Consider the following 27,295-nt stretch of genomic DNA (forward strand, 5'->3'; position numbering starts at 1 on the left):
CGCTCGCGCTCGCTCTCTCCCTCTCGTCGTGGCTCGTTCGCAACAGCAAAATTGCGGGGGAAGAGTTCAGAGTTGGTCTTTAGATCGTGCAGGTATGTCCAAACCGGCGGTTCAGGTGCCTTCAACTTTTGATATGAATTTATATATATATATATATATATATATTTCTATCTATTTACTTATCCCATGTTAAACTTTAATTTGTACATTCAAAATATCTTACCAATATAAATAATGCAATTCACTTTTACGAGCTAAGCACCTTTAGGCTAAATCCTAATTGATTTTGGTGCTAGTCATTAGTTTCTATCTGAGAGATTTCTTACTTGCTTAATCATCTTTTCTATTATTTTAGCTTATGATTTTTCTATTATATTATCCACTAGAGATTATTTGATGGCTAATCTAATTTGTATATGTGATATTGAGATTTCAGATGGAAAGTTGGGGTTTAAGTTAATTGTATTATCTTTGATTGAGTTTAATGTTATATTGGGTATGGATTAGTTGAGTTGATAAATTATGGAGGAAGGGAAATAATGTAGTTCTTGCTTATGTGAAAGATGTGGGTGAAGCCACTATGGCTATTGAGGAGGTTACTGTGATGAGGGAGTTTTAAGATATTTTTTTTTTTTTTTTTTTTTTTTTTCCTGAAGAATTAATGAGTTTGCCTTCGAAAAGATAAGTTGGGATTTCTATTGGGGTTGTACTTAGTTCATCTCCGATTGCAAGGGCCCCTTATAGAATGACACCTAAGAAAGTGTAGGATTTAAAAATATAGTTGCAGGAGTTATTAGATAGGGGTTGTATCAGACCTAATGTATCTCCTTGGGTGCACCTGTGTTGTTTGTGCGAAAGAAGGATGATATGATACAAATGCACATTAAATATAAACAGTTAAATAAGGTGACCATTAAGAATAAGTATTTATTAGCCAAAATTGATGATTTGTTTGACCAGCTTGAAGATGAATTTATGTTTTCAAAGTTTAATTTTAGATTTGGGTATCATGAGTTATGGGTGAAAGATGATGATGTAGCAAATATAGTTATTAGTACTCCACCGTGAGTCCTTGGCCTTGCCTTTTGGCGTGACTAATGCCCCAGTTGTATTCATGGTTCTGATGAGCCATGTCTTGAAAGTGTATCTAGATCAATTTGTTATTGTTATTATTAATGATACATTAGTGTATTCCAAGTCTGAAAATGATCATGTAATTCATTTGAGATTGGTGTTAGAGATATTAATACAACATCAACTATATGTTGAGTTCTCGAAGTGTCAATTTGGTTTGATTTGCTAAAAATAAAATACAATCTAAAAGGTTTACAAAATACTATAATTACAATCTAGTTAAATGCGTTTGAGTTGTTTTGGTCACTGTAAAATAAATGTAGGGCTATATTTTTTTTGGTTTGCTATAGATTGAAAAAAAATGTATTTACTTGAGCAAAGGCGAGGGCGACAAGTGGTGAGCATCGGTGGGTGGCAAGTGGCAATGGGTAGGCGATCAGGCTGCGGCGGCTAAGCAACAGTGAGAAGGTAGGCAGGTGACCCGACCCTCAATTACTTGTATTTTTAATCTCCAGAATTTTGTCATAAAATATGTCTCAAATTATATCTAGCGGCTAGTGTGAACAAATGTAATGATTTATAATAAATTTTCACACTAGGGGTACTACACAAATATACGTATTGTTTCAAGTAATATAGGATTTTCCTTAAAAACCTCAATATCGATCCCACGATGACAGCGGTAACTTTTAAAATCAACTTACATAATTTTTATTTAAATTGCAAATTAAACAAATAAGAGGTATGAAATGATATGTTTACTAAAAATTACTACTAAAGAGTTAAAAAGTAAGTAACAACTAAATGTAACAACTTAACAAAATATAACAGCGAATTTGGATATTATAGAAAATTTTTCCCCTTGCAAAAAGATTTTAATCTATATAGAATTCAAGTGATTTAAGACAAAATTGATATATTGTGACAAATAGAAGCATGCATTACTCTTTACTCCCTCACAGTACTAGCAAAGAACATTGGCTAACTTAGGGTCTGTTTGGGGCAGCTTATTTGTGTGGTGGTGTTTTGAAAACACACTTGGATTGTTTGGATAAATTGTATTTTGACAACTTATGCGTTTTGAGAACGCTGAAAGCAATGTTTTCACACCGCACCTATATAGGTGTGGTGGCACCTTTCTGGCACCGATCTGACTTTTTAAAAAAAAAAAATTATAATAACCACCATACCTTGTTTTTCAACATATTTTTTTTAATCAGCTTATCAACAAATTATTTAATAAGCTGCAGCCGCCCCAAATAGACCCTTAAGGTTGATTCCTTAACAACTTGATTCTGCATCAGAACTATCTAGCCTCTCACCTCTAGATGCCCCTAAGTCTATGTCACCATGATGGTTGAATCCCAGCGCCAGTGTACTAAACCTTAAACCAATTTGATAATAATCTAGTATGTCACTCTAAAACTAACCAATTATACGCTCATCAAAACTTATCTTCCTATTTATTTACATTCCCCCTTAGGTGATCGCAATGGCTCCTCCTAGAATGAAACGTGGTATCTACTAGTTAGGTGAAATCATAGCCCTTCCAGGTCATTATGTTTCTCAACATATTTTAACCTCATAAGTGGCTGCTTTGTAAAGTAAATGAAGATTTGATGAAAATACCATCAAAATTTTTAAGAGTAAAAAGAAATATTTAAATCATTCTCATACCACAAGATTAAGTCTTATATACAAGGAGAAAGAAAGGGAATTAGTCATCATTTATGGAGATTAAACAAAAATAAAATATTTGCATTGAAATCTAAGTATTACAACAAAAACTTAAACATAAATACAAAGTACCATATGTCTTCTCCACTTATAAAATTCTAGAGTTTCCTTTAAGCAATCTTCAAACTTTTTCACACTAAAACACACTCACACTTACACTTGAACACAAAATATGAAAAACCTAACTAGCTATTGCCGCCCAGTTGAAGTTTTGATGCTCCAAAAGGTCCCTAAATTCGACCAAATCCTTCTCATTTAATAGAAAACAAAAAATAATTAAGGGTTGCTTTAAACATCCTCCAAAATTTGGGCAAATTCAACCTATGTTCTAGAAAAGTTGTTACAAGCATAATAACGCCAGTCTGGGGTGCTATAGTGCCCATCTCGCTTGATCCATTTTTTCCTCATTTTCTCTAAATGTCCATTCTAAGTGCCTGAAACCAAAATATGCAAAATGTATTCCTTTAAAGTGCAATATCATAAAAAATGTACATAAAATACTTATAAATTACGCACTAAAAACAAGTTATTTTTAGGTGGATAAGCAAGCAGCAGCAGACAAGAAGGCACCGATAGGCGGTTGCAGACGATAGTAGTGGTGGGTGGCAGACAACAGTAGCAACCGATGGTAGGTTGCAGTCGGCGATGGCTAGGGTGATATTGAGTGTTGGGTGACAGACTGAGGATGGTGGGCGGCTTGCGGCATCGGATGACGGGTCGGGATGGCAAGCGGCTTGTGGCGTCAGGTAGCCTCTTGCGGGTGACAGAGGCGGTTTACGGTCGCAGTCAACGTCCGTCAACGATGGCGACTTACCTATAACATTTTACATAAATGATGTAATTCAAATTCAGTCAAATCGGTCAAATTCTATATTCAACCAAAATGAACTACGATGTAAACTTCAAATTCATTCAAATTTTATATTATATTTGCAAGTTTCCATACCAAACAAATAATTTTCTTAAATTTATGCAAAAGAATTACAATATACCACTAATTCACTCAACCAAATAGACCTTAAACAACATCTCTTTTTTCAGGGCCAAGTGGTTAGTGACAATGGTATTTATGTTGATCCCCAGAAGGTGCGGGTAGTTGTTGATTGACCAAAACTAACTACAATATCTAAAGTTCATAGCTTTTTGGCATGGCAATTATTATAGAGAATTTTTTAAGGGCTTTTCACAGATTGCAGTTCCTCTAATTAGATTGACTCATAAGGCATTTCCTTTTGACTAGACACCTAAGTGTGAAACTAGTTTTAAAATTTGAAGGATTGCATGATCTTGGTGCCTATTCTGATAATTTTGAATGGTACTGAGGGTTTTCAGGTGTTCACCGATGCTTCTTTGATATAATTGGGTTCAGGTTTTCAGGTGTTCACTGATTGCTTATACATCGAAACAGTTGAAGTCATATGAGAAAAAAATTATTCCACTTATGATTTTGAGTTGGCAATTAATGTATTTGCATTGAAAATTTGAAGACATTATTTATATGGAGTGAGATGTGGGAACTATACAATCATCGAAGCTTATATTACATCTTCACTCAGAGAGAGATAAACTTGAGACAGAGGAGGTGGTTGGAGTTGATTAAAGATTATTATCTCGACATTATTTATCAATTTGGTAAGGCAAATATGGTAGCTTATGCTATGAGTATAAAGTCTGTTGGTGTGGTAGCTTGTTTGATTACATCTGATGAGATTTGAATTCAAGAGATGAAGTTGTTAGAGTTGAAAGTTATTCATTCTGGTGATGCAGATGCATTAGTTTCACAAATTATTGTTTGAGATTCATTGCAGGAGATGATTAAGGAAGCTCATAAGCTGATGATGAGAATGCCAAATTAGTTGATTAGATTAATTCAAAGAGAAGACTTGAGCTACGTGCATAGGCTCGTGGGGTGTTGACTTGTAGGAATCAACTTTGACTTCCTGCTAATGGTTATATGAGGAAGGGGATATTGTATGAGGCCCAATATTTTGGACAAAAAATTCATCCAGGGAGCAGTAAAATGTATCATGATTTGAAGTTGATGTTTTGGTAACCTGGGATAAATCTTGAGGTGGCCGAATTTGCTTCAAGGTGTGAGACATGTGAGATAGTGAAAGCAGAGCATCAAAGACCTAGTTGTTTGCTGCAACTTTTGCCTATTTCTAAGTGGAAGTTAAAGGATGTCACTATAGATTTTGCTATAGGTTTTCCAAGGTTGAGGCAAGGTCATGATGCAATATGGGCGGTGGTTGATAGTTTGCACATTTTATTCCTATGAGAAAAGCAAATTCAATTGAGAAGTTGACACATTTATACATATGTGAGATTGTCAAAACTACATGGGATACCGAAGATCATTTTTTTTTATTGTGATGACAAATTCACTTATAGATTTTGGAGACATGTTCAGAAAGGCTTGGAGACTAAGTTAAACAAAAGTACAACTTTTCAACTACAGATAGATGGAAGGAGCTGGGAGGAACAAGTTATTTTCATTGAGTTTGCCTATAATAACTGTTTTTAGTTGAGTATTGGTATGACGCCACACGAGCCCTTATATGTTAGAATGAGTATAACATCCTTATCTTGGATAAAAGTGGGTGAAAGAAGATTGATGGGCCTCGAGTTAGTAGAAGATACCTCTGAAAATATCAGACTAATTCAAGATAGATTGAGAGCCACACAAGATAGACATAGGAAGTATTATGGCACAAAGCATCAATTAGTTAACTTTCAGGTGAGAGATTTTGTATATTTGTAGGTCAGTCGCATGAGTAAGTATATTTGGTAAAGTTGGAAAGTTGAGTCTTAGATTCTTTAGATATTTTGAGGTGATCGGTAGGGTTGATAATTATGCTTATCAATTATTACTACTCGATCTTATGTCAGATGTGCATGATATGCTTCATATGTTTGTTCTAAGAAAGTGTATTTTTGATGTTAAGCATAGAGTTCCCAAGGATGAGATTTAGATACAACCTAACTTGACCTATAGAGAGTAACCAGAGCATATTTTGGCTTTTAATGCGACGTAAATAAGGAGCAAGCAGATTCCTATGGTAAAATTTCAGTGGAAGCACAGGGAAGCCATTTGAGAAAAAGAGAATGATATGTGACAGTTTTATCTATATTTATTTAATTGTTAGTAATCTTGAATGTTGAGGACGTCATTTTTATATGGATGGAAGAACGTAATGACTGTAAATTTTTTGATACGATAAGTATTACATGTTTATTTTATGTTTATAGATTTTTTTTTAAAAGTTTTTTTAGTTAATTTGATGCTTAATCTCTTTATCGGTTTTTAGTACTTTGTTTCATGCCTGTTTTATAAAATATTTTATCAAATTGTCGAACAAACTTGATTATATTTTGAGTATATTTTCTTGCTTATTTTTACGGACATCATGAGTAGAAAAATAAAGGTTCCTAGTTTGATTTATCTTCCTTACGGATTTGGTACTTCCTTATAAAGTGGGCTTTCTGGAGCTATGTGGTGTTTGTTTTGCAAATTACTTTCACCAATATGCTCTAGACTTGTTTTTCTATTTATTGTCTATTTCTGCAATTTTTGGAATATTATATTTCAAGATATAAAAAAATTCTTCAAAGTATATATTTAATTAATTTAACAATTCTCTAAATTACATTTATATCCATTATTTAATAAAAAAAACCATTTTAAGCATAAATATCCTAAACCATTACCTAGGTATCATCCCATGCATTTTTCCATTTCTATTTTTTTTCAAAATCGCGACTTCTAGGGAGAGAAAGGGAAAAACTTAGACAGAGAAAGTTCAATTTAGAGGCCACAACTGATTTCGTCTATTAGACTAGTTGAGAAAATTGTCTCGCTTTAGGTAGGTTACTGTTAATCTACTTTAGATTTCAATGTTCTTACTCTTCATAAAATTTTGATATTTTATTTTACCAAAATATCCCAAACTCAGATTTGTGAAGATTTACAAATTTGTCATTGCACAACTTTTTATATGTTATAGATTAGACATTGTTGAACATACCAACATAAAAATATTTAGTTTTTTTCCATAAATTTTGTGTTATATAATATTTTGTATAATTGAGCACATATGTTTAAACCCGATAAGTTTATTTTGGAATAAGAAATGTTTTAAATAATATTTTGGACATTCCATATAAGTAGTTTGCAAGTTGCATTTTTTGATAGTGTAGATTTATTTGGCCTATTAATTATATTAGTACTTATGCTATTAGTATGTACTACTTTTATAGCATGTTGTGAAATTTGATATGTCAAATTTGTTAGCATTTATATGTTTTTGTATCATAAATATGTGGAAAATATGAAAAAAGATTGAGGAGTTGCAAGTTGCCTGGTTAAGCGACTGTATGTTATATGTAGTCAAGTGGATTTACAAGGGCTTTTGTATGTAATTATCCATCTGTGTGTTTAATACACCTGAACATATGTCAACAAATGGTGGTTTGAGCAAAAGTATAGTTATAAGGGGCATAAGGGAAATATGAACAAGTAGATGTATAAGGGGTGAATGAAAAATATTAAAATTATTCAAATAAAGAGATTTAATTTAATCTCATGTTATTTTTCTATAGTTATGATATCATGTTGTTTTTACTGTTCCTCAGATGTGTCTACTCCAGTTACAATTTCTTGTATTGGTACTGTGATAAATACTATACATGATGTTCCATCATATTCAATTTATTTTTTATGAAAACATATATATTATTATTTTTTAATATTGAAAACTATACTAGGTTTTAGGTAGCCTATTGAGATGTAATTGCTCGCCTCTGCTTTACTCATATGTGTTTTTTGAGGGGATGATAAGGCTTAGGATTAATAGAGACTTTTGAGTTATTTGTGAGAGTTTGATATTAGGCATGTCAGTTCCTTATATATATATTTTTGACGTTAATGTTGCTATTTATATTCTGGTGATAGAGAGATTAAATCATGATTATTGTATATGTTTTTTTTATTATATAGTGATTTTATCTCAGTAAAATTTGAATATTTTTATTTATTGATGGTCGCTCTGAGATTGTAATTAACCACGAGTTTGTCATCATAAGAGGTCTGTTTTTGTATTCTAACTTGATTATGAACGCCCTTTAATAAGTTTTTTCTCATATATTTTTTGGAGTTGAGCATGAGCTGATTCATTTTGGATAACTCTTCTTCAATTTATGTTATGAAAATACATCGTGTTATGTGTATAAATCTCAGAAAATAAAATAAGAGCTGTGATAAAAAAATTATGGTGGGGAGGATTCGGGCGGTTAGCTCGATAAAAAATTTATGGCTGGGAGGATTCGGGCGGTCTTCCAACTACAATGCCCCGCAAGCGTCAACTGTGCTTCCTCCTCACATTTCACTCAACTCATCCTCGTCTCTCTTCTCAGCACAAATCTCCTCACTCATGGAACCCGAAGCGGATCACCACCACCATTACCACGGCGACCACCACCATACCCATGAGTAAATCCACTTCTACTCCGTTTCCTCATCTTTGTCCATTGATCAGCTAAGCAAAGCTCATCGCTCTTTTCTCATATCCATTTGGTTTCAGAGGACAGCTTGAAGACGGATCGCAGTCCTGGGTGGGACAGGACGGCAGGGTTTATCATTCGCATGACGGGCTGGCACCACATTCTCACGAGCCGATTTATTCACCCGGCCTCTTCGGTAGCCGGCCCCCCCGCCGCCGCTTGGCGCAAGAGACTTCAAAGAGCGCGCCTTCACCGTCGGCATTGGTGGTCCCGTCGGCACTGGGTACACACTTTTTCCTTTCTCATGCGACGTTCTCATGCTGTCTGATTTGTCAATTTGACCATCTTTTTTTATACTTTTTCTGGCTTTTTGGTAACATGCAGGATTTAAACAAATAGGGATTTAGCAAATAGTAGAAATCGAGATCTAGGAAATCATAGAAATGTTATGTCCAGAAAAATATTTGCTTATTAATATCTTTTTTCTAGTTAAATCCTGAAGAGTTTATTTATATATAAGCAAGAAGAATTACTAAATACTTAAGCCTCCGATTGTTGCCAAGATATGCTAATTCGAAGATAGGATTGGATTATTAAATATTAGCTTTAACTCCAACCTTCATGCATGTCCCTCATAAAACCATTTGGCAGGCTTTATCACATATGCTGCGTGGAATCCTATATAAAGATCCTTTTAAGCAGAAATTTACGAGCCATAAGAGCCATAATATTATTAAATTTGTTAAATGAATGATTTTGTTTGTTGATGCTAGGTTTCTAAGTTTTAGCAATTTTTTTTGGGAGATTTAAGTACATACCCCTGAAGTGTTCTTTATTCATAAAATTATTCCCAACCTTTCAAATGAACAACCGACTTGTATATTTGTGTGTGATACAACCAAACGTTTAAGAAGTCAACATATCATCTAGTATGAGTTGTAGTTTTGTTGTGCTCTTCAAGATTGAGTTGTAATAATGTGAATAAAATTATTAGGGTTTTATTGTGTGTGATGCAACCAAACCATTAAGAAGTTAACAAATCATCAAATATGAATGGTAGTTTTGTTGTGCTCTTCAAGATTGAGTTGTAATATTGTGAATAAAATTATTTGGGATTTAATTCTATAAATATATAATATTTTAGTGTTGCACATAAAGTTACTTTTTTTAAGGTCTCCAAATTGTTATTGCTATTTACATGGTTTTATGATCAATATGAAGTGATTTATCTTCTTCTCTAGTTGGAAAACTTGAGCTTCTCGAGGCTCTTATAATCTGGAGAATAGAAGGCTAGATCTCTTATTACCTTTCTTTATAAAAATGGGGGTGGGTAGTGTTTGCATCCATGATATGAACTATGAGATATTTGTTATTAGGTACAGATACAGAAAACTGATTCGAGCGATTTGATACAAAACTTAGAATAGAATCACACAAAACAAAAATCACAGAAAATATAAAGAACAAGATTTAAAGTGGAAAAACTTGAGAACGAGAAAAAAATCATGGAACCACAACACATCAAGAAATTGATCATGAATAATGAGGAGAATTGTAAAATTACACCACACTTAAGCTTCTCTATATTTTTGGAATTCAAATAAACTTTTTCCTCTCCTTTGCATAGGAAATTATAGAATCGAACTTCAACACCCATGGAATCCTGTAGTGAAGCCGAAATATAAAACCTGAACTATTTGAATTTGGTTACTGGCCCCAGGGCGTAGTGGTGCTTCAAAGGGGTGTCGTGGCGCTGCATTCGAGTGTTGTAGTATCGTTCTTTCAAAATTTGAACCTAGACTGGGCGCTGCGACGATACTGGTCTCAACATTGGGACACTGCATCCGGGCACTGCAACACTCCCTTGAGTGTGCTAGAGCGTCATACTCAATATATTTTGAACATGTACTGGGAGCGACAGTGTTACCTTCTGGGCGTTGTATATTTCTAAAATTTTTTTTTTGGGTCACTCCCAGTATCCCTCTAGCAAACTCACCGTCAAACTTGATTGGCGAAATTGAGAGCTTTGAGTGTCCAATTGATTAGCACAATCAAACTCCACATCATAATAGTTTGACCAGGCCATTTTCCTAGTTTTTTCGCTTTATTTATTTGTTGTATTTTTATTTTTAAATTATATAACCTAATTTGTAACAATTTTGAATTTTATCATTCCTGAGTTCCCATTTGTTTGGTTGAAGCTAGAAAATATTTTTAAAAATTCATTAAATTTGATAGATTCATCGTTTGTTTGATTTCAATGTCCACGTATGCTCTCAAAATTCCCTCAAATCTATTGACATTGTTTTCACACATAAAATGATTGAAATTGAATTCATGATTTTCTCATTTTCTAAAATATTTTTCTATGTACAAGAAACAAAATGGGTCCTTAGAGTAGTTTTGACCTGTCTTTGTGAGTTCTTAATCTGCTATTTTGGTTTAATGCAATTTTCTTTTTTTCAGTAAAACAGCTTTAATGTTAGCTCTCTGCCAGCAACTCCGTGATAAGTACAGTCTTGCAGCAGTATGTACCTTTTACTACGTATTCTAACTGTCCTTAAGATTTACATTTTCATGTTTCTGTTCAGCATCGTAGCATCTCATTACTTTGGAAACTCTATAAGCTATCGCTTCTTGATTACATCCAGGCTTTAATACCTGCTGTATCGTAGAATTGCATAATATGTATTGGGATCCTGCAGCGTAATTGTTTGACATGCTTATAATATTCTAATGATTTATTATTGGTCTTGCAAATTACGTTATGGTGTCAACTTTTTTAGAACTCAAGTGATTTCTAGGTTTCTATAATAAATGGTTCAGTCTTTTTTGTTTTTGTGCTTAATCTGCTGCTGTTCATTTTATCGTAACATGTACCATTATAGTATTATTGATTCAACACAGTGTCATGTATTTTCTTAACTCGACACATAATATCATGCGATATTATCCTAATGTCATTTGAGTAATTAGTTATTACCACAAATAAAACTTTGGCGGTGCAGAGCTCAAAGTTTAAAGTTTACAATCGTCATTGGAAATGTACACTCATTGAGTATTCTTGATCTTTCTTATATTGAGGTGCTTTGGAGTTAGTTGGATCACGGTAGACTTGTGTGTTTTGGGTGTTTCTGCAATCAACAAAACATGTATGGTATCTTTCATTTTAAGTTAAATTTGGTCGATTTTATCAAAAAGGATAGAAAATATCTTAGAGTATGATAGAAGGCCTTCATATCTATTTTAGAAAATTTACATACATACCACTTAATACTTATTTGTTTACATATCTAACACTTAAACTTTAATTTTATACATAAATGCCATTTTATCCGTGCATGAAAAGCTGTATTTCACTTTTTAAAAATTAAGATAGTGGTATTTTTTATATGATATGAAGATTTGTGTAGTATAAATGTAAAAAGTAATGTTTAGGGTGTTAGATATATAAATACATAGGAATTGGGTGGTATGTATGTAAAAACTACATCTATTTTTTGCCATGTTTAACCCTAAGGTAAGTTCTTTGAACTGTGCATTATATTAGCATCATAAGATGCATAAAAAATTCATGTGTTATATGATTCAAAACTAAAAATCTGTTTTGGCGTCATTAGACATGATGTATCTAATATATTAGATGATATGTCTATTTTAAGGTATGTTAATGAATCTTCTACATTATACTTAGATGGTGCAAGTGAGCCTGTCTGGGTACTGTTTAGTATGCTGTACTTATTGTACATTACGATGAGTCCATTAGGAGTTAAGTTCCTTTAAACCATAGCTCATGGTCTAGTAATTTGTAGGTTTTGGATAGTCACATTTGTAATGGGAACTTTGTTAGTTTTTTTTTCCTCTGATGTTTATATTTTATATAAGGTTTAATTCTATATCTTTTAGCTAACAATGAAATAAGCTTTCTTGGAGATGTAGTCTTTTTCTTTAAAGAAGAGGTTTGGATTCATTCAGGGTGTGCCATCCTTGTTCAATTTCACATTTGAGATCGGAATATTTATTCTTTCTTCACCCTACTTTTCTTTGTTTTAATTAGTTCTTGATGCAAGTTTGATTGAGTTAATATTGACTTTTCACATATTTATATTTTAACTCTTGTAGGACATCTTGGTGATTTACTAAGATATCGTGGTTTAGTTTTTTTAGTATTTCATCACCAATTCATGCAAACTTAAGTTTCGTTTATTTTCTATCATTCATCAGTATTAGTTGATAACTTCGCATTGAATAGTTTGCTTTCTATTTCAGTTTAATTATTTTATCATCTCTTTCTTTATTTTTTTCTATTCTCATTAAAAGTTCATAGAAAGAAGTACATTATTATTTGCAATTACAGTGAAAATAGCATTCTCCATTAGTCTGCGTAAGGAAAAATGTTGAACCTTGATACTTCTTGCCTAACTATATTAGAACAATAGGTTGCATCAAACATAGTCATATCGTGACTCAATATCAGAATTGTTTGACCAATCAACAAGGGGATCAGATTTTGTGAGGGTTGCAAGAATAATTGGAAGCATTGTGAATCAAGCAAGGCTGCATCTTTATTGACACACATGTTAGGGGTCATCCGTTTATCTTAGAGGCTAAACAAAGAGAACTGTAACACATAAATATTCTTGAAATTGTTGCACAACCTTCAAAGGATGGAATAATGCAAGATGAATGATCTGATGATAAAGGTATTGATTATGATCAACTAGATTGGATTTGCACTGTTACTTTTATGACCGATTCAATTTTATTGTAGGTTTCTTTATAGTGAAGATGGTTTCATTGTTGTGGAATCTGTCTCTACTGCCTTATTTTCTTAGCTAATTGCTAGTAGTGCTACCTGACATTTTGTTAATCATAAAGTGATCTCCGTGAAAAAAAATATTTTTTGGCCTGATATGGCATGAGTGATAGGATAGGCTTTTGCTGTTAATTAATCAAGGATTAGCGACGCAGTGCTAGTGGTGCGGGCTCCCTGTGAACCGATACCGCAGCTTTCTCCGGTTCAGCTGATGCTGGAAAGGAGTTGAAAGACCATACTTGGGCGTGAATCAGCCGCACATAGTAGTAGGGGTCCGCTTTTTAGTTACCCTAGGTCTATATATGTCATCTTCTTGTTTAGGTCCATTTTTTATTGTGTTTCTGTCAGGACATCCATTGACGTCCTCTGATTTCTTTTCTAGGGCTGCATCCATGGTCAAATAATGCTCCGACTATATCTCATTCCGAGGTGATGGTTATCTTTCAAAGGTCGAGTGGTGCTCCTGCTGTCTGTTGCTCTCAAGGTGGTATTTATCTCGACTCCCCTTTCTTCTCAAACCTCTCTTTCCTTCCTTTAGCGACACAATGCTAGTGGTGCAGGGCCCCCTATGAACCGATACCGCGGCTTTCTCCGGTTCAACTAACGCTGGAAAGGGGTTGAAAGACCATAATTGGGTATGAATCAGCCGCACATAGGAATAGTGGTCCGCTTTTTAGTTACCCTAGATCTATATATGTCGTCTTCTTGTTTAGGTCCATTTTTTTTTGTGTTTCTGTCAGGACTTCCATTAACGTCCTCTATTTTTTTTCTAGGGCTGTATCCATGGTCAAATGATGCTCCGATTATATCTCGTTCTGAGGTAATGATTTTCTTCCAAGGTTCAAGTGGGCTCCTGCTGTATCTTGCTCTCGAGATGGTATTTATCTCGAATTCCCTTTTTTCTCAAACCTCCCTTTGCTTCCTTTGTCGCTGTCCTTGCTGCAGCCTTCTAGAAACTGTCCTCTTGGTTGTTCTTGTCACACCCCAACAAACCCCCCTTTAAGGGTCAGTTGAGGGGTGACAGAGGTGGACAATTCGACCAGACTTGAGAATCTATAGAAGATTGTATTTCTTATGTTAACACAACATTATTTCTCCTAACTCAGCGGAGCAGCCGTACGACGAGTTCCCACTCGCTAGATTCAAGCTCGCCTCCTCGAGTAAATAACTTGAAATTCTTAAGTAACTTAGGGTTTCATAAAAATTGTTTCATAACTTGCATTAACCCAAAATATGGATGATAGGACATTAATATAGTTGAGGACTTTATATTTACAAGGGATATTGCAATGAAATAACAATACTATGATTCCATGATGATATTGCTTTGATGACACTTCTATGAACATACTTATGACTATACGTGAATGGACTGACATACATATTTTACACAACATTCTTGATTTCAACACTACATTCTTTCTATTCATTTTCTATACGATTCTAGTATGTTGTGACTTGCGTCTGGACATGTACAGTTTCATATGAACATGCATGTTATTTCTTTTCCGCGTATAAAATTTTATTTGAATCTTGATTATTTGAGCTTATTTTTGCTCACTCTACCTTATTCTTTTAGGAAAGCACAAAGAACACCGGTGCGAATAACCATGTGTGACTTATACAACTTTTACATTTATAGTTTTATAATTTTGGGAGCTTGTGTAGTATTTTTATTTGTTTATTATATTTAGTAGTTTTGTATATTTTATATGTTTTGGTTATATAATTTTTCATGCTTATGAGTCCAAATTATAAAATGCAATGTATCACGTATGTTTGTGCCGATTTTGTTAGATTAGTTCATCACCCAATGTGTTCTAATTTTGCAAGTCAGAAGGAGTGTTGGTGAGAATTTAGGGTATGTTTGGGGCAGCTGCAGTTTATTAAATTTTTGGAAAAGTCAGGCCACAGCTAGAAAGCTACAACCGCACCTAGCTAGGAACGGTGTGAAAATGCTAATTTAGCTGTTTGAAAACGTAGTTTTTTGAAAAAAAACTGTCAAAACGCAGTTTACTCAAATGGGTCTGGGTGCATTTTCAAAATGCACCGCACCACACCAAATAAACTGTGCCAAATGGGGCCTTAGTCTGGCTGAATTGTTCGCCTCTGCCGCACCTTAACCGACCCTAAATGTGTGGGCCAGTTGGGATTTGACAGTTCTCTCTGCAGTTTCCCCATCTCCCAGTAGCTAGTTGCATGCCATCATGGTTGTCTCTCTGTTCAGCCATCCCAACACCTTCCTCCACTTCTCACCCTTCCCCCCACGCTGTCGTCATCGAGAAAACAACAAGCTTGTTGATTTCCCACTGTTCCCTGGCTATTCTACCAATTACCACTGCACCTTGCAACTCTGCTTTCCACCCAACTTGTTGTCCCCATTTCAACCGATATTTCCATCCTCTTTCACTGCGTTGCTGTAGTTCCTTCGCTATCCCACACATTCCCTATCTTGCCCGCCACCTTTCCGGGCCTCGACAATCATGACCAATGTAATAATTCATTTTGAGAAATCAAGTAAAATTTTTGGCGATCTAAAAAGTACCCTAAATTTCGGATTGCTCATATTTCAACCAAGTTAATCTTTTAAAATTCGACGCGTAAAAACGATCAATTCAATCTATAATACTATATATAAATTATGAACCGTTTCAGAGATATAAAAATTGAAAGTTATATGTATAATTAATTTAATTAAACCTAATTATTTCCTAGACTCCTGTGTCCTTATTGTTCCCCACCAACCTCTTGCTCTATTTATTCGTCGGTTCACTCGAATGGGGGCTTCCAGAGCCTTTGAATTCTCCTCTCATCTCCCGATTCCCTTTACTTCCCCTCTCCCTCACAACAACGACTCAGTTACACTCTACAGAGGAATTTTGCTAGAGCAGTGAGGGTGAGTGGTGGTCTGGGAGCCACAGTTCACAGTAGGGAGTTTGAGGGAGAAATACGTGAACCCCTATTTCACACTAATTTTGACATTCTCTTCCTCCCCTACCTTGTTTCTCTCAGACGAGGGAGTCCAAGACTCCAACTACATTGTTAGAGTCGGGATAGTGCCCAAATGCACGACAACGAGGAGCAAGTAACTAGATTTCTAGGCTATGGGGTGAAATCTGTGAGTACGAAAACCCCATTTCACTTTATTTGCAACATTCATTTTCATCTTGTTTCCATTTTAACGTATGTGACCAATTGTGAATCCTTTTCATTTTCGATAGCCATCGGAGGCGCCGAACTTGCGTCGAAAGTGTCATAAGTGGTTTTAAATTTTTGTAAGGGCTTTAGCATGAAATTGGCGAAAGGAAAATGAGATTTGAAGTGTTAGGAAGAAGAGGGGAGAATTTTTGGAAGCTTTGGAAAGACGAACTTGTGGCGAGAGTCCTAATTGAGGTAAGAAAGTTACTTTTGGGTTAAATTACTTTGAGCCGAAAATTTATAAAATCCTAAGATATTTACAGATTTTAGGTTGATTACCTGAGGTGACGAGTTTGAGGCAAGTGAATGGAAGCTATTCCTAGGTAGGCTCCATAAAATTTATTTAAATTAATTTAAGAATAATTTGTTTAACAATAATTGCTTAAATCTTAAAGTTTAGTAGTATGTTTTATAGGTTTTTAAGTTCAACATAAAGTTATCGTAACGCTAGTAGTTACGAAGATTGACAACCGATGTGAGTAATTACAATTTTAAATTTCAGTAATTTTCTTTATTTCAAAATGTATGTTTGACGCCATTGATGTTATTGTTTAGTTAGATCATTATATGGTCAGTCATGATAGATATTCATGAAAGATATGTATGAGATGGATGATGTGTATGATATACATGATCTGCAAGGTATGCATAATATGATAAATACTCATGATAAGCACGATGGAGAAAGATATACATGATATAAATGAAAGATGTGCATGATATGAGAGTTATGTATGATAAATAGTTGCATAACAGTGATATCAGAGAACCCAAACCATGACTCGAACATGACAAATTGTATTGCAAAATTTAAGAAAGATTACAATGATGAATTCTCACAACAATAATACATAAACGGTAAAGGACATAAAACATAAACAACGATCAAAATAACACATAATTGGTTAGAGAAAAAACAAAGTAGAATTTAACTAAGCATGAAACAAAAAACAACCTTGAAAGGTGGTGGATTTAGTGAGGCAGTGAGGGCTGGAGGCTGATGACCTGTAGAAGGGGGGCCTAGGTGGACTCAGTGGCTGCTAGAAGGGTGCAGGCAGTTGCGGGCGTGCGACGGAGAGGCTCTAGGGAGGTGGAGCGGCCTGTTGGAGAAGTCAACAGGGAGCTTGGCTGGGGAGGTGCAATTAGAAGAGGTGGAGATCACTGGAGGGACCCTGAAAGGCTGACAACCAGCTAGTGGACACGGGGAGGATTATCAGGATAGTGGTTGCAGTGGGGGAACAACGAGACTCGCAGTAGGGAGGTGACTGACAAGTGAAAGGGTGGAGCGATGCTGAAAGGATGCCGAAAACAAGGTAGGGTGGGGGAGGTAGTCACCATCTCAGGCGGGGTACAACTGAAGCACCACCCGCAGTCGGATATAGCCCTCGAAAGAGGGAAGGCCCTGGAGTCAGACCTGGAACCTGAAATCACAAAGAAAATCCACTACTTAGACCTGAGAAAGAACACACATAAATAGGGAAGAAGGGTGGCAACCTAGGAAGGAAGGAGGAGAAGAAATCGAAGGGTTGGGCATGGGGAGGAGTCTAGCGGGGCATAGGACTCGGGATAGAGAGCGTGCTGGTGGAACTGAACCTTGGATCGGTCCAATCTAGCAAGGGAGGCTAGACCGACGCAAAGCCATACCTGGTTGACGAGTGTGAACTGTATAGCCCCAGTCAATCCCCCTAGGTTGGGGGAGCTTTAACATCATTTGACGAAGCTTCTAGTTCCTCGTAATATGGAGTGAGATCTGCAACATTGTATGTTGCTAAAATTTTGGATTATTTTGCCAGGTCAATTTAGTATGCGTTGTCGTTTAATTTTTTTAAAATGCAGAAAAGTTCGTTGGCTCTGAGCTTGAGTTTGCTATAAGCTCCTGTAGTAAATCATTTTTTTTAGGCGGATCCATTCAAGATCGCCTTCTTAAAATAATATCTTTTTCCTGGACTTGTTTGCTTATGTTTTATATTTGTGGTTTTTTTAGAATTTGCTTTCCTAAATTTCTTGTGGAGTTGCTGAATTTGGTTAGCACGTTCTATATCATCTTTGCTTATTTACTGGGGGTAGAAGTGGGACCAACTCGAGGGGTGTGATAGGCTTGCGGCTCTACACAATTTTGAGTGGCATGTGGCATGTGGTCTATCTTAATGATATATTGCAAACAAATTTGACTTGAGCGAGAACAAGCTGTCACTGTTTGATGTTCATCCCTACGAAGCAGTGAAGACGATTCCTAAGGCTTTATTAACTACTTCGATTGGGTCATCTGTCTGAGGGTATGTTGTAGAACTGATTTGGAGTTTTGTGTCTAATTTGCTCCAGAGGGTCAGCCAGAAGTGGCTCCAAAATTTAACGTCCTGATCAAAGGTAATGGTCTTGGGAATGCTGTGAAGCCAAACGATCTCGCAGAAGTACAAATCAACAATATAAGATTCATCTAACGTCCGACGGCAAACAACGAAAAACGCCATCTTTGAGAAATAACCAACTACAACCATGACAAAATCCTTATTGCTTTGTGTGTGTTAAATTTCTACGACAAAGTCCAGGCTGACATTGACTCGGGGTGCTTCAGGGACTAGTTAAGGAGAGTACAATTCTGCATTTTGGCTACATGTTTTGGCGATATGACAAATCTTACATTGTCGGACGTGTCGCTCTACATCTCATGTTAGTCGGGGCCAAAAAAATGTTATTTCATGAGTGCGAGAGTTTTATCTCCCACTAAAATGACCGGCCAATCCGCTACTGCGATTCTCCTCGTGTAGAGAGCATCGGGAAATGCATAACTTGTTGTGTTGGAATAATCTGGAGGCCTTTATCTGTCTCATAGAAGTCTTTTATAACTTCAAAGCCTATCACGCACATTTGCGTGTATGTGATCAGGAAGTGGCGACGGCTTAGAGCTTTCGCGACGCAGTTCTGACTTTCGGATTTGTGTTTGAGTATGAACTGAAAGGATGCTAAGAATCCTTCCTAGGTTGCGTGGTGCCCTTAGTGTTTATTTTGACTGTCTAAAAATTTATGAGCTTCATGTTTCATGAAGAGGATGAGTAGGTAGTGAACCAATGTTTTAGGGCTCTAACAATGACGTAAAATTTTTTATCATAGGTGGAATATTTCGTTGATTCTCATTTAATTTTTTGCCGGCGACCACCTTGACTTAGTGCAACACTAATGCCTCACTGGAAACATCACACTCAACTTCGAACAGTTGGTTGAAATCAGGTAAAGTCAGATCTGAGGCTTGGGTGACCTTTTCCTACAATATGTCGAAGCTGGTCTAGGCTGTGACCGTCCATGCGAACTCTTTTCGTTCAAAAACTTTGTGAAGGGGCGGTAATAGTGTTGAAGTTGTGAACAAATCTTTGGTAGGTGGCTAGCCCAAAAAATTGTCGATGCTCGGTAAAAATTGTGCAATGCGGTCCAACTTATGATTGTCTCGATTTTTGTGGGGTCCATTTGTATCCTCGTGCTAGACAAAATATAACCCAAAAAACATACTTGGTTTTTAAGGAAGTGACATTCTTGGTGTGGTCGTACAATTGTTCAGACCATAAGTTCTCGAGTGCTGCCCGTAGGTGCTCGAGGCAGTCGTCTTCGGATTTGTTATGAATCATGATAACATCGAAGTAGACCACAAATTTCCAAATATGGGCTAAAAAAACTTGATTAATTAGGCACATGAATGTGCTGGGTGCGTTGGAAGGCCGAAAGGTACGACTGTTCATTTATAAAGGTTATCTTGTGTTTTCAAGGTGGTCTTCCACTTGTCTCCTAACCGCATTTTGATCTGATGATATCACTCTGTAGGTCAATTTTTGAGAGCCGTGGAATGGGAAAGCAATATTTGATTGGAATTTTGTTGATGGCACGACTGTCAATACACATCTGCTAGGAGCCATCTATTTTGGGTACGATGAGAGTGCATACAATACATGGACTGGTGCTTTCGCGTACTAATCTTCTCTTAACAACATCTTGCACCTAATGTTAGAGTTCCTCGTACTCTAAGCACGACTGTCAATACACATCTGCTAGGAGCCATCTGTTTTGGGTACGATGAGAGTGCATACAATACATGGATTGGTGCTTTCGCGTACTAATCTTCATCTTGCACCTAATGTTAGAGTTCCTCGTACTCTAAGGGTTGTAATTAGTAGGCGGGTCTCTTTGGTAGAATCGACCCTGGTATGAGGTTGATGACATATTGGATGTCCCGCAGTGGAGGTAAGTACTTTGGAAGATCGTCGGTCGTGACATCTTGGAAATTGTGTAGGAGTTGTTGAAGTTGTGTGGGTATCTCACTATCCGTGCCGATATATTTTAGGAGGAACATATCTAGTGTTATCGATGCATCACGGGTTGATTGTAAAAAGATGACCCGTGAGATTAATGCGTCTTCGGTGTCGATCGCGGCCCACACATTTTTTACAGGCAATAACATTATGTGTTTTCCATCCTTCTTGAATGTGTAGGTGTTTTTAAAGTCGCCGTGTTGTGCTTTTCAGTCAAATTGCCATGATTGTCCCAGCAGAATGTGATATGTATCCATTGGAACTATCGCACCGAACTTATTTTTGTAGTTGATTGCTAATGGAGAATCGACCCAACATTGTTGATCGATATGAATCTCGTTTCCTTTGTTGAGCCAGGTGAGCGGTGGGATCGCAAATGTTTTTGTGTGGCTAAACCTATTTTCTTGACCATTAGTGTGGATAAGACGTTTTCGTAACTATCACCATCGATGATGATTTAACTATTGCTTTGACTGTGTATGTAGTATGAAAGATACTATGTTGCAGCCATGAAGGGTCTCTTTCGGGTTCAGATTGGAGGACCCTCTGTATGACTTATAGTCTCCTTCGTCTTTGGGGAGGGGAAGTGCTTCTTCCAAACCATCCTCAATTGAGCTTTCTTCATTTTCTCTACTTCTTTGATGACATCTTCTTTAGTAAAAGAGACAACGTGAGTGGTGGGGCAATTGGCGGTGATTTGGTCGTACCTATGAGACCGAAAACATTTTTGTGCAGGAAGTGTCCCAGAAGAACTTCCCCTTTGCTCAGGGTGATTTTCATACTTCCTGGTTGTGACTTGCCAGCTTTCAACCTGGTCTTGGGGGTAGATATGGTTGAGATGGGTGATTTGAATGTCGATTGTTGTCAGAAGGAATTTTGAGACTTGGCTTGCTTCTATTGTCGTTCTACTTTTAATGCGAGAGTCTGAATATCATTTAGCGTCCAATATGGCTGGAGTTGTACGATGTTACTAATGACTGGTTTTAAACCCTCAAGATAGTGGGCTATTGTGTGCTCCTCTTGTTCAACTAGGTCGCACTTCATCTGTAGATGATCGAATTGTGTTGTGAATTCCTCGACCGATAGGTCACACTATTGTAGGTTGTGGAGCCGGAGGAACATGTCATGACGACGGTGGGGCAGAAGATATTTCTTTTGCATTGCCTCATTCATTTTGGCCCACTTAGTGATCTTTCATCCTTGTCGCGTTGTCGCTGCCATTGCAAGTTGTCCTATCATAACGACACACTTTTCCTTAGTTTGATAGCGACAAACTCAACCAGTTTGTCCTCAAGCACCTCCTTTTAATCGATTATAAGTTCGATCGCTTGCAACAAGTCAATGAGGTCGTCGGGATCCATGCTTCCGTCGAATTCTGGTAGGTCTGTTTTGATGCCGAAATCTTGACGGGCGTCGAACGTGGGCTCCTCGCATGGTCTTCTGTGGTAGTTAATTCATCATCGTTGACTTCATCACGGTGAAGCGAATTTAAGTCGTCGTCGCGGTCTCCTCTTTAACTCTCGATATCACGGTCGAGAGTAACGTCCATTGAAGTCGTCCATCTTGGCCAATCGTTGTTGTATGCGATGAATCTATCATTATATTCTTCCTGGGTCGGGTCCGACGCATATCGATGAGGCGTTATGATTGAAAGCGTTTCGTGAAAGAGATGAGAGATGGAAGAAGAAGACAAGAAGATAAGGAAAAAAAGGAAAGAGGAAAAGAAGAGAAAAAAAAATTTGGGTGGCTTAGGTGGGGGCGAATGCAAGGGAACTTTAGGGTAGGACTAGCTTTGATATCAAATAATACTGGAGTCAACCCAAATTACGACTCAGACACAACAATTTTATTATAGAATTTAGGAAATAGTACAATTATGATTTGTCACAACAATAACACATAAATGGTAAATGCCATAAAACATAAACAACGATCGAAATATATGTGGTAAAAGAATTAGCAAAGCATAATTTAACTAAGCATGAAACAGAAAACAACCTTGTAAGGCGACGAATCTGGTGAGACAGCGAGGGGTGGAGGCTGAAGACCCGCTGAAGGGGGGCCTAGGTGGACTCGATGGCTGCTAGAAGGGTGCAGACATTGGTGGACATGCGGAGGAGAAATCCGGGGAGGTGGAGCGGTGTGCCAGAGAAGTCGATAAGGAGTTTGGAGGGTGGAGAGGTGGAGGTCGGTGGAGGGACCTTGGAAGGCTGACGACCAGTTGGCGTACACGGGGAGGAGTATCAAGACAATGGTTGTGGCGGGAGAACGACGAGACTCAGAGCGGGGAGGCTGACAAGCAAAAGGGTAGAGCGGTGCTGAAAGGATGCCGATAGGAAGGTAGGATGGGGGAGGTAGTCACTACCTCAGGCGGGTTATAACCATAGCACCATCCGCCGTTTGATACAACCCTCGGAAGAGGAATGTCTTGGAGGCAGACCCGAAACCTGAAATCACAAAGAAAATCCACTGCTTAAACCTGAGAAAGAATACGTATAAATATGGAAGAAGGGAGGCAACCTAGGAAGGAAGGAGGAGAAGAAATGGAAGGGATTTGAAGAGGCGAGCAACGACTAGGAGGTTCTGCAAAACATTAGGGCATAGGGAGGAGGCTAGTGTGGCGCGAGACTTGGGATGGAGAGCGAACGAGCGGAGCTTAATCGGGGCTCTTAAAACCTTGGACTGATTTTATCTAGCATGGGAGGTTGGACGGGCGCAAAGACACGCCCGATCAACAACCGTGAACTGTATAGCCCTGCGTCAAACAGATTAAATATGCATGTTAGTAGATGTATAAAGATATCTCAGAATAATATATGTTATAAAAAATGAAATAACTTATATATGAAATCTTGTATGTCCATGTTTAGAGGAGGATTTTACCTTCTAATGGTACAGCTAGAGGGCGCCAATGTACTCTCGCACGTAGAGTAATTCTACCACTCCAGATACTTGTGATGGTTAGATCACTAATTGCTGTGCCAACGGGATAATATCGACCTAGGGCGAGTAGACCAATGCTCACCTCCCTAGAATATTATGTTGTTTACATTGCTAATCACTGTGCCGACGAGATAATGACAGGTAAGGGCCTTTCTACCTTATACAATCACGATGTATTGATTGCTAACCACTGTGCCGACGGGATAATATCGGCCAAGGGTGTGTAAGGTTTTGTTGATGATAATCCTCACATAGACATAAATATTTGTAAATGGTATAAAATAAAAGTAAAATTAAGATAAATACATACAAAAGTTTTGTGTACATTCATTTAGAAAAAGTTCATTGATACATGCATTAGCTTATATAAAATTTATTATAAAAATATAAAAGTTTAACATATTGAATGATTTCTTAGATATGAAGACCAGTATGCATATTATATTTTTTTCCTTTGATTACTGCAGTTTAGAAGGTGGTTGCTCTTAGATTATCTTTAGTAACTCATTATATTGCTTAAATTTTATTTTTTTGGTTTTAATCATGTGAATAAGATGAAAAGAAGAGGATCAATTGTGTATAGAAAAATGAGAACAACAAATGAAAATGTACAAATTCTTACTTTTTAATTTTAATTATCTTCTTTTGTGGCTCTTTCACGTATTATTTCAATTTTAAACTTCTTGTGATAGAAATATAATAGTAGGGAATTTATTTTCACTATTTGACCGTCAGCTCTTTTCTTGGTTAATTCCAAGCCCCGGGCCGGGTCTTGTAAACTACCAACTTCGATTCACCCTACTTGCGTGTTTTGTGTTGTTGCGTGTATTGTCATTTTTTTCAATTTGGTTTATGAATGTGCCGAACACGAACAAAAGTCGGTTTGTTTGTGTTGGGCTCGTTTTGGTTTGGATTAATTAAAGAATTAAATAATGATATTTATTTATTGTATTCAAACAATGTTAAATTTTATTATTTTTAAAAAATTATTTGGATGATAAAATTATAAAAATCATAATTTTATGTGTTAAATATGTAATTACATAGGTTTTGGCTGTTATCTATGTACGAACTCCTAAAAATGCTAATTTTTCGTGTTAGGTGTGTAAACACATAAGATTTGGGTGGTATGCAAGTAAATTCTCCTAAAAATCTGTTTTCCAAATATAAAAATACATAGGATTTGTTTGTATGCATGAAAAAGCTCCACTACGTTGCCTGCGTATTCACAATTTTTTTTTTCGGGAACTTGCTTGCAGCAGTCAGAACATTATTAAATATATTAAAATGGGGAGTATGTATTTAAATTCCTGACAAAATTTCATTTCAGATTTTCCACATGTTTTTTGGTGTTTTGCAATTTCCTGCATCCGCCTTCTGTATGGTTGCGTTGCCACGTTACTGGCCCTCTTTAAATTATGAATCTCTCTTTCACAGTAGTAATTTTCATGCATGAGCGTGATTTGGGTTCACACAACTGTGGATTTGTGATAGTTTATTTATAAAAATAAATATTATAATTTAATTAATAAATTTTAATAAATTATTATTTCAAGCAAAACACAAACATAATTCAAACAGGAAAATTTTAATCGAGCTGAACAAGAATATTCGATTTTCAAGCTATTTTGAACACGAGCCGAATATAAGCAAAAAAAACAAAAATAAAAATAAAAAGAACCGAACGTGAACATGTCTCATGCTTGCTCTAGATCGGCTAGTTTACACCCCTAGTTGCATCTAACCCCCTTGAGATTTCACAATCTTGCTTAACATGTGCGTGCTATTCATGAAAATATTCATTATAAGCATATTGTTAACTCTTTCGATGATCATTTGGTCATAGAAGATGCTTTAAATTCAAAGAAGGTGCTGTATTGATTGTTTGTACAAGAAGGTTCAACTCGGTGGAAATTATGGGGATCATTTTAATCTTTCAAGCTATTTGAAATGAATTTTCATGAGTTTAAAACAGTAAAGACTCTAGTTCGGTCCAATTTTTGAACTAATTGACTTTGTGCCATTCATCTTCAATTTGTTTTTTCCTCTTTCTTCTACCTCTTCAGTATTCACAACCCCAAGCTCATGCTTGCCTGCTAAACAACTATGTAACTATCCACAGAAACTTGATCCACATCTAAAAGTTATTCTCAATGAGAAATTTGTGACTACTACCAATGGCGATCCATTTGGTTGTCTTACCAAGTGGAAGGGTAGGCGTTCATGTTAAGATTTATATGTATCTTATGAAACACATCTCCACTTGTGGTAAGTAGTATCAACAATAACATTCCCCTTAGTCAAATTTTTGTATAAAAGGATAGTTGACACAAAGCTTAAAGTTGGCAATTTTTGTTAGAAACACATGCTCGTTTCTTTGCTGTAATAATTAGTTTTGTGAAATCAAGTAAAAAATTTTAGCGACTTAAAATGTATTCAAAATTTCACATCCCTCAGATTTCAACCGAATCAATTTTATAAAATTTTAAGCGTCAAATCAATCAACAATACTATATATAAATTATGAATAGATTGTGAGATATAAAAATTGGGAGTTATCAGTTTAATTAATTTAATTAAACCTAATTATTTCTTGTTCTCCCGCATTCGTACTGTTTCCAACGAACTCACGATATTTAGCTCTGGGATGCGTCAAATGGTGGGAAACCTCTCCAGAACCATCGATTCCTCTCCCACCTCTATCGGTTTCGTTCGCATGAGAGGCCTCTCCCAATTTCTTCTCCTCCCAGAAGCTGTGCGATTCTGCATAGTAATAAAATTGCGATATGCAACAAGCAAGCGGCACACTATGTTCAGACTCCGGGGACAAAATCAGTAAATGCAAAACTCACTTTAACGATGTCATAGTTTTTTTTTACTCCTCACGTTTTCATTTTGAGATTTGCCACGAATTATGCATTTTTTCGTTTCCGATCACCTTTGACGAAATTGATTTGTGAACTTCCCTAAGAGTCTTTAGCGTGATATCAGTGAAGATAGAAGAAAGGGTTAAGATGATACGAATAAGAAAGAAGAAAATTTACCTGCTTTAGAGATGGGTTGGGTTATGCTGTGAAGCCCGTTTGAAGGACTTATTGGCAAATCCATCATGTTTTAGGTACACCAACCCCTTCAGTGATATATTCATTACGCATTTTGTCTCTAAGTGCAAAACTACTCATCCACATGAGCTTCCCATCTCAACAACACTTAATTTAATGTTTCTCTTTTACAGGCTAACTTTCTGCACCATACAAATTGCATCTCTCACCATCATCTTATAAAAATTTCTTTAAATCCAAGTGTTATTTTTATATGACACAATAGACCCAATGCATTCTTCCACTTCAAATGCATTCTCACAATAGACCCAATGCATTCTTCCACTTCAACCATCCAACTTGAATTTCACTAATAATATTCTCATCTATATCACCATCACTTTGAACAAAAGACTCGAGATATCTAAAACATTCATTCCTTTTAATGGTTTGATCACCTATTGTTACAATCCCGCCACTAGATCTACTGCCACTAAAATTATATTTTATGTATTCAGTTTTAAATCTTCTAAAACTAAAACCTTTAGAGTCTAAAATTGACCTCCATAATTAAACTTTTTCAATAAATTTTTCCTTATTCTTATCCATAAGAAGGATATCATTAGCGAAAAAGATACACTAATGTACATCCTTTTATAAATGTCCAATAAGAACATCCATAACTAAGA

The 27,295-nt window shown here is 36.3% G+C and overlaps 2 protein-coding genes across 2 annotated transcripts in view; one reads left to right on the forward strand and one right to left on the reverse strand.

Annotated features, from left to right (window-relative positions):
• LOC110032239 (uncharacterized protein At4g18257-like) overlaps positions 1-102 on the reverse strand; it is a gene marked incomplete in the record, with an annotated part of 39,003 nt that extends 38,901 nt beyond the window's left edge. Inside the window, 1 exon segment of the mRNA XM_020735804.1 lies at positions 1-102.
• Positions 103-8,104: 8,002 nt separating this feature from the next.
• LOC110032242 (urease accessory protein G) overlaps positions 8,105-27,295 on the forward strand; it is a 30,734-nt gene continuing 11,543 nt past the window's right edge. The window contains 4 exon segments of the mRNA XM_020735808.1: positions 8,105-8,299; positions 8,391-8,514; positions 8,517-8,593; positions 10,777-10,837. Coding sequence (XP_020591467.1) covers positions 8,241-8,299; positions 8,391-8,514; positions 8,517-8,593; positions 10,777-10,837 — 321 coding nt within the window. The 5' untranslated portion in view covers positions 8,105-8,240.

The sequence above is a fragment of the Phalaenopsis equestris genome, unplaced genomic scaffold (genome assembly GCF_001263595.1).
Source record: "Phalaenopsis equestris unplaced genomic scaffold, ASM126359v1 Scaffold000893, whole genome shotgun sequence".
NCBI lineage: Eukaryota > Viridiplantae > Streptophyta > Magnoliopsida > Asparagales > Orchidaceae > Phalaenopsis > Phalaenopsis equestris.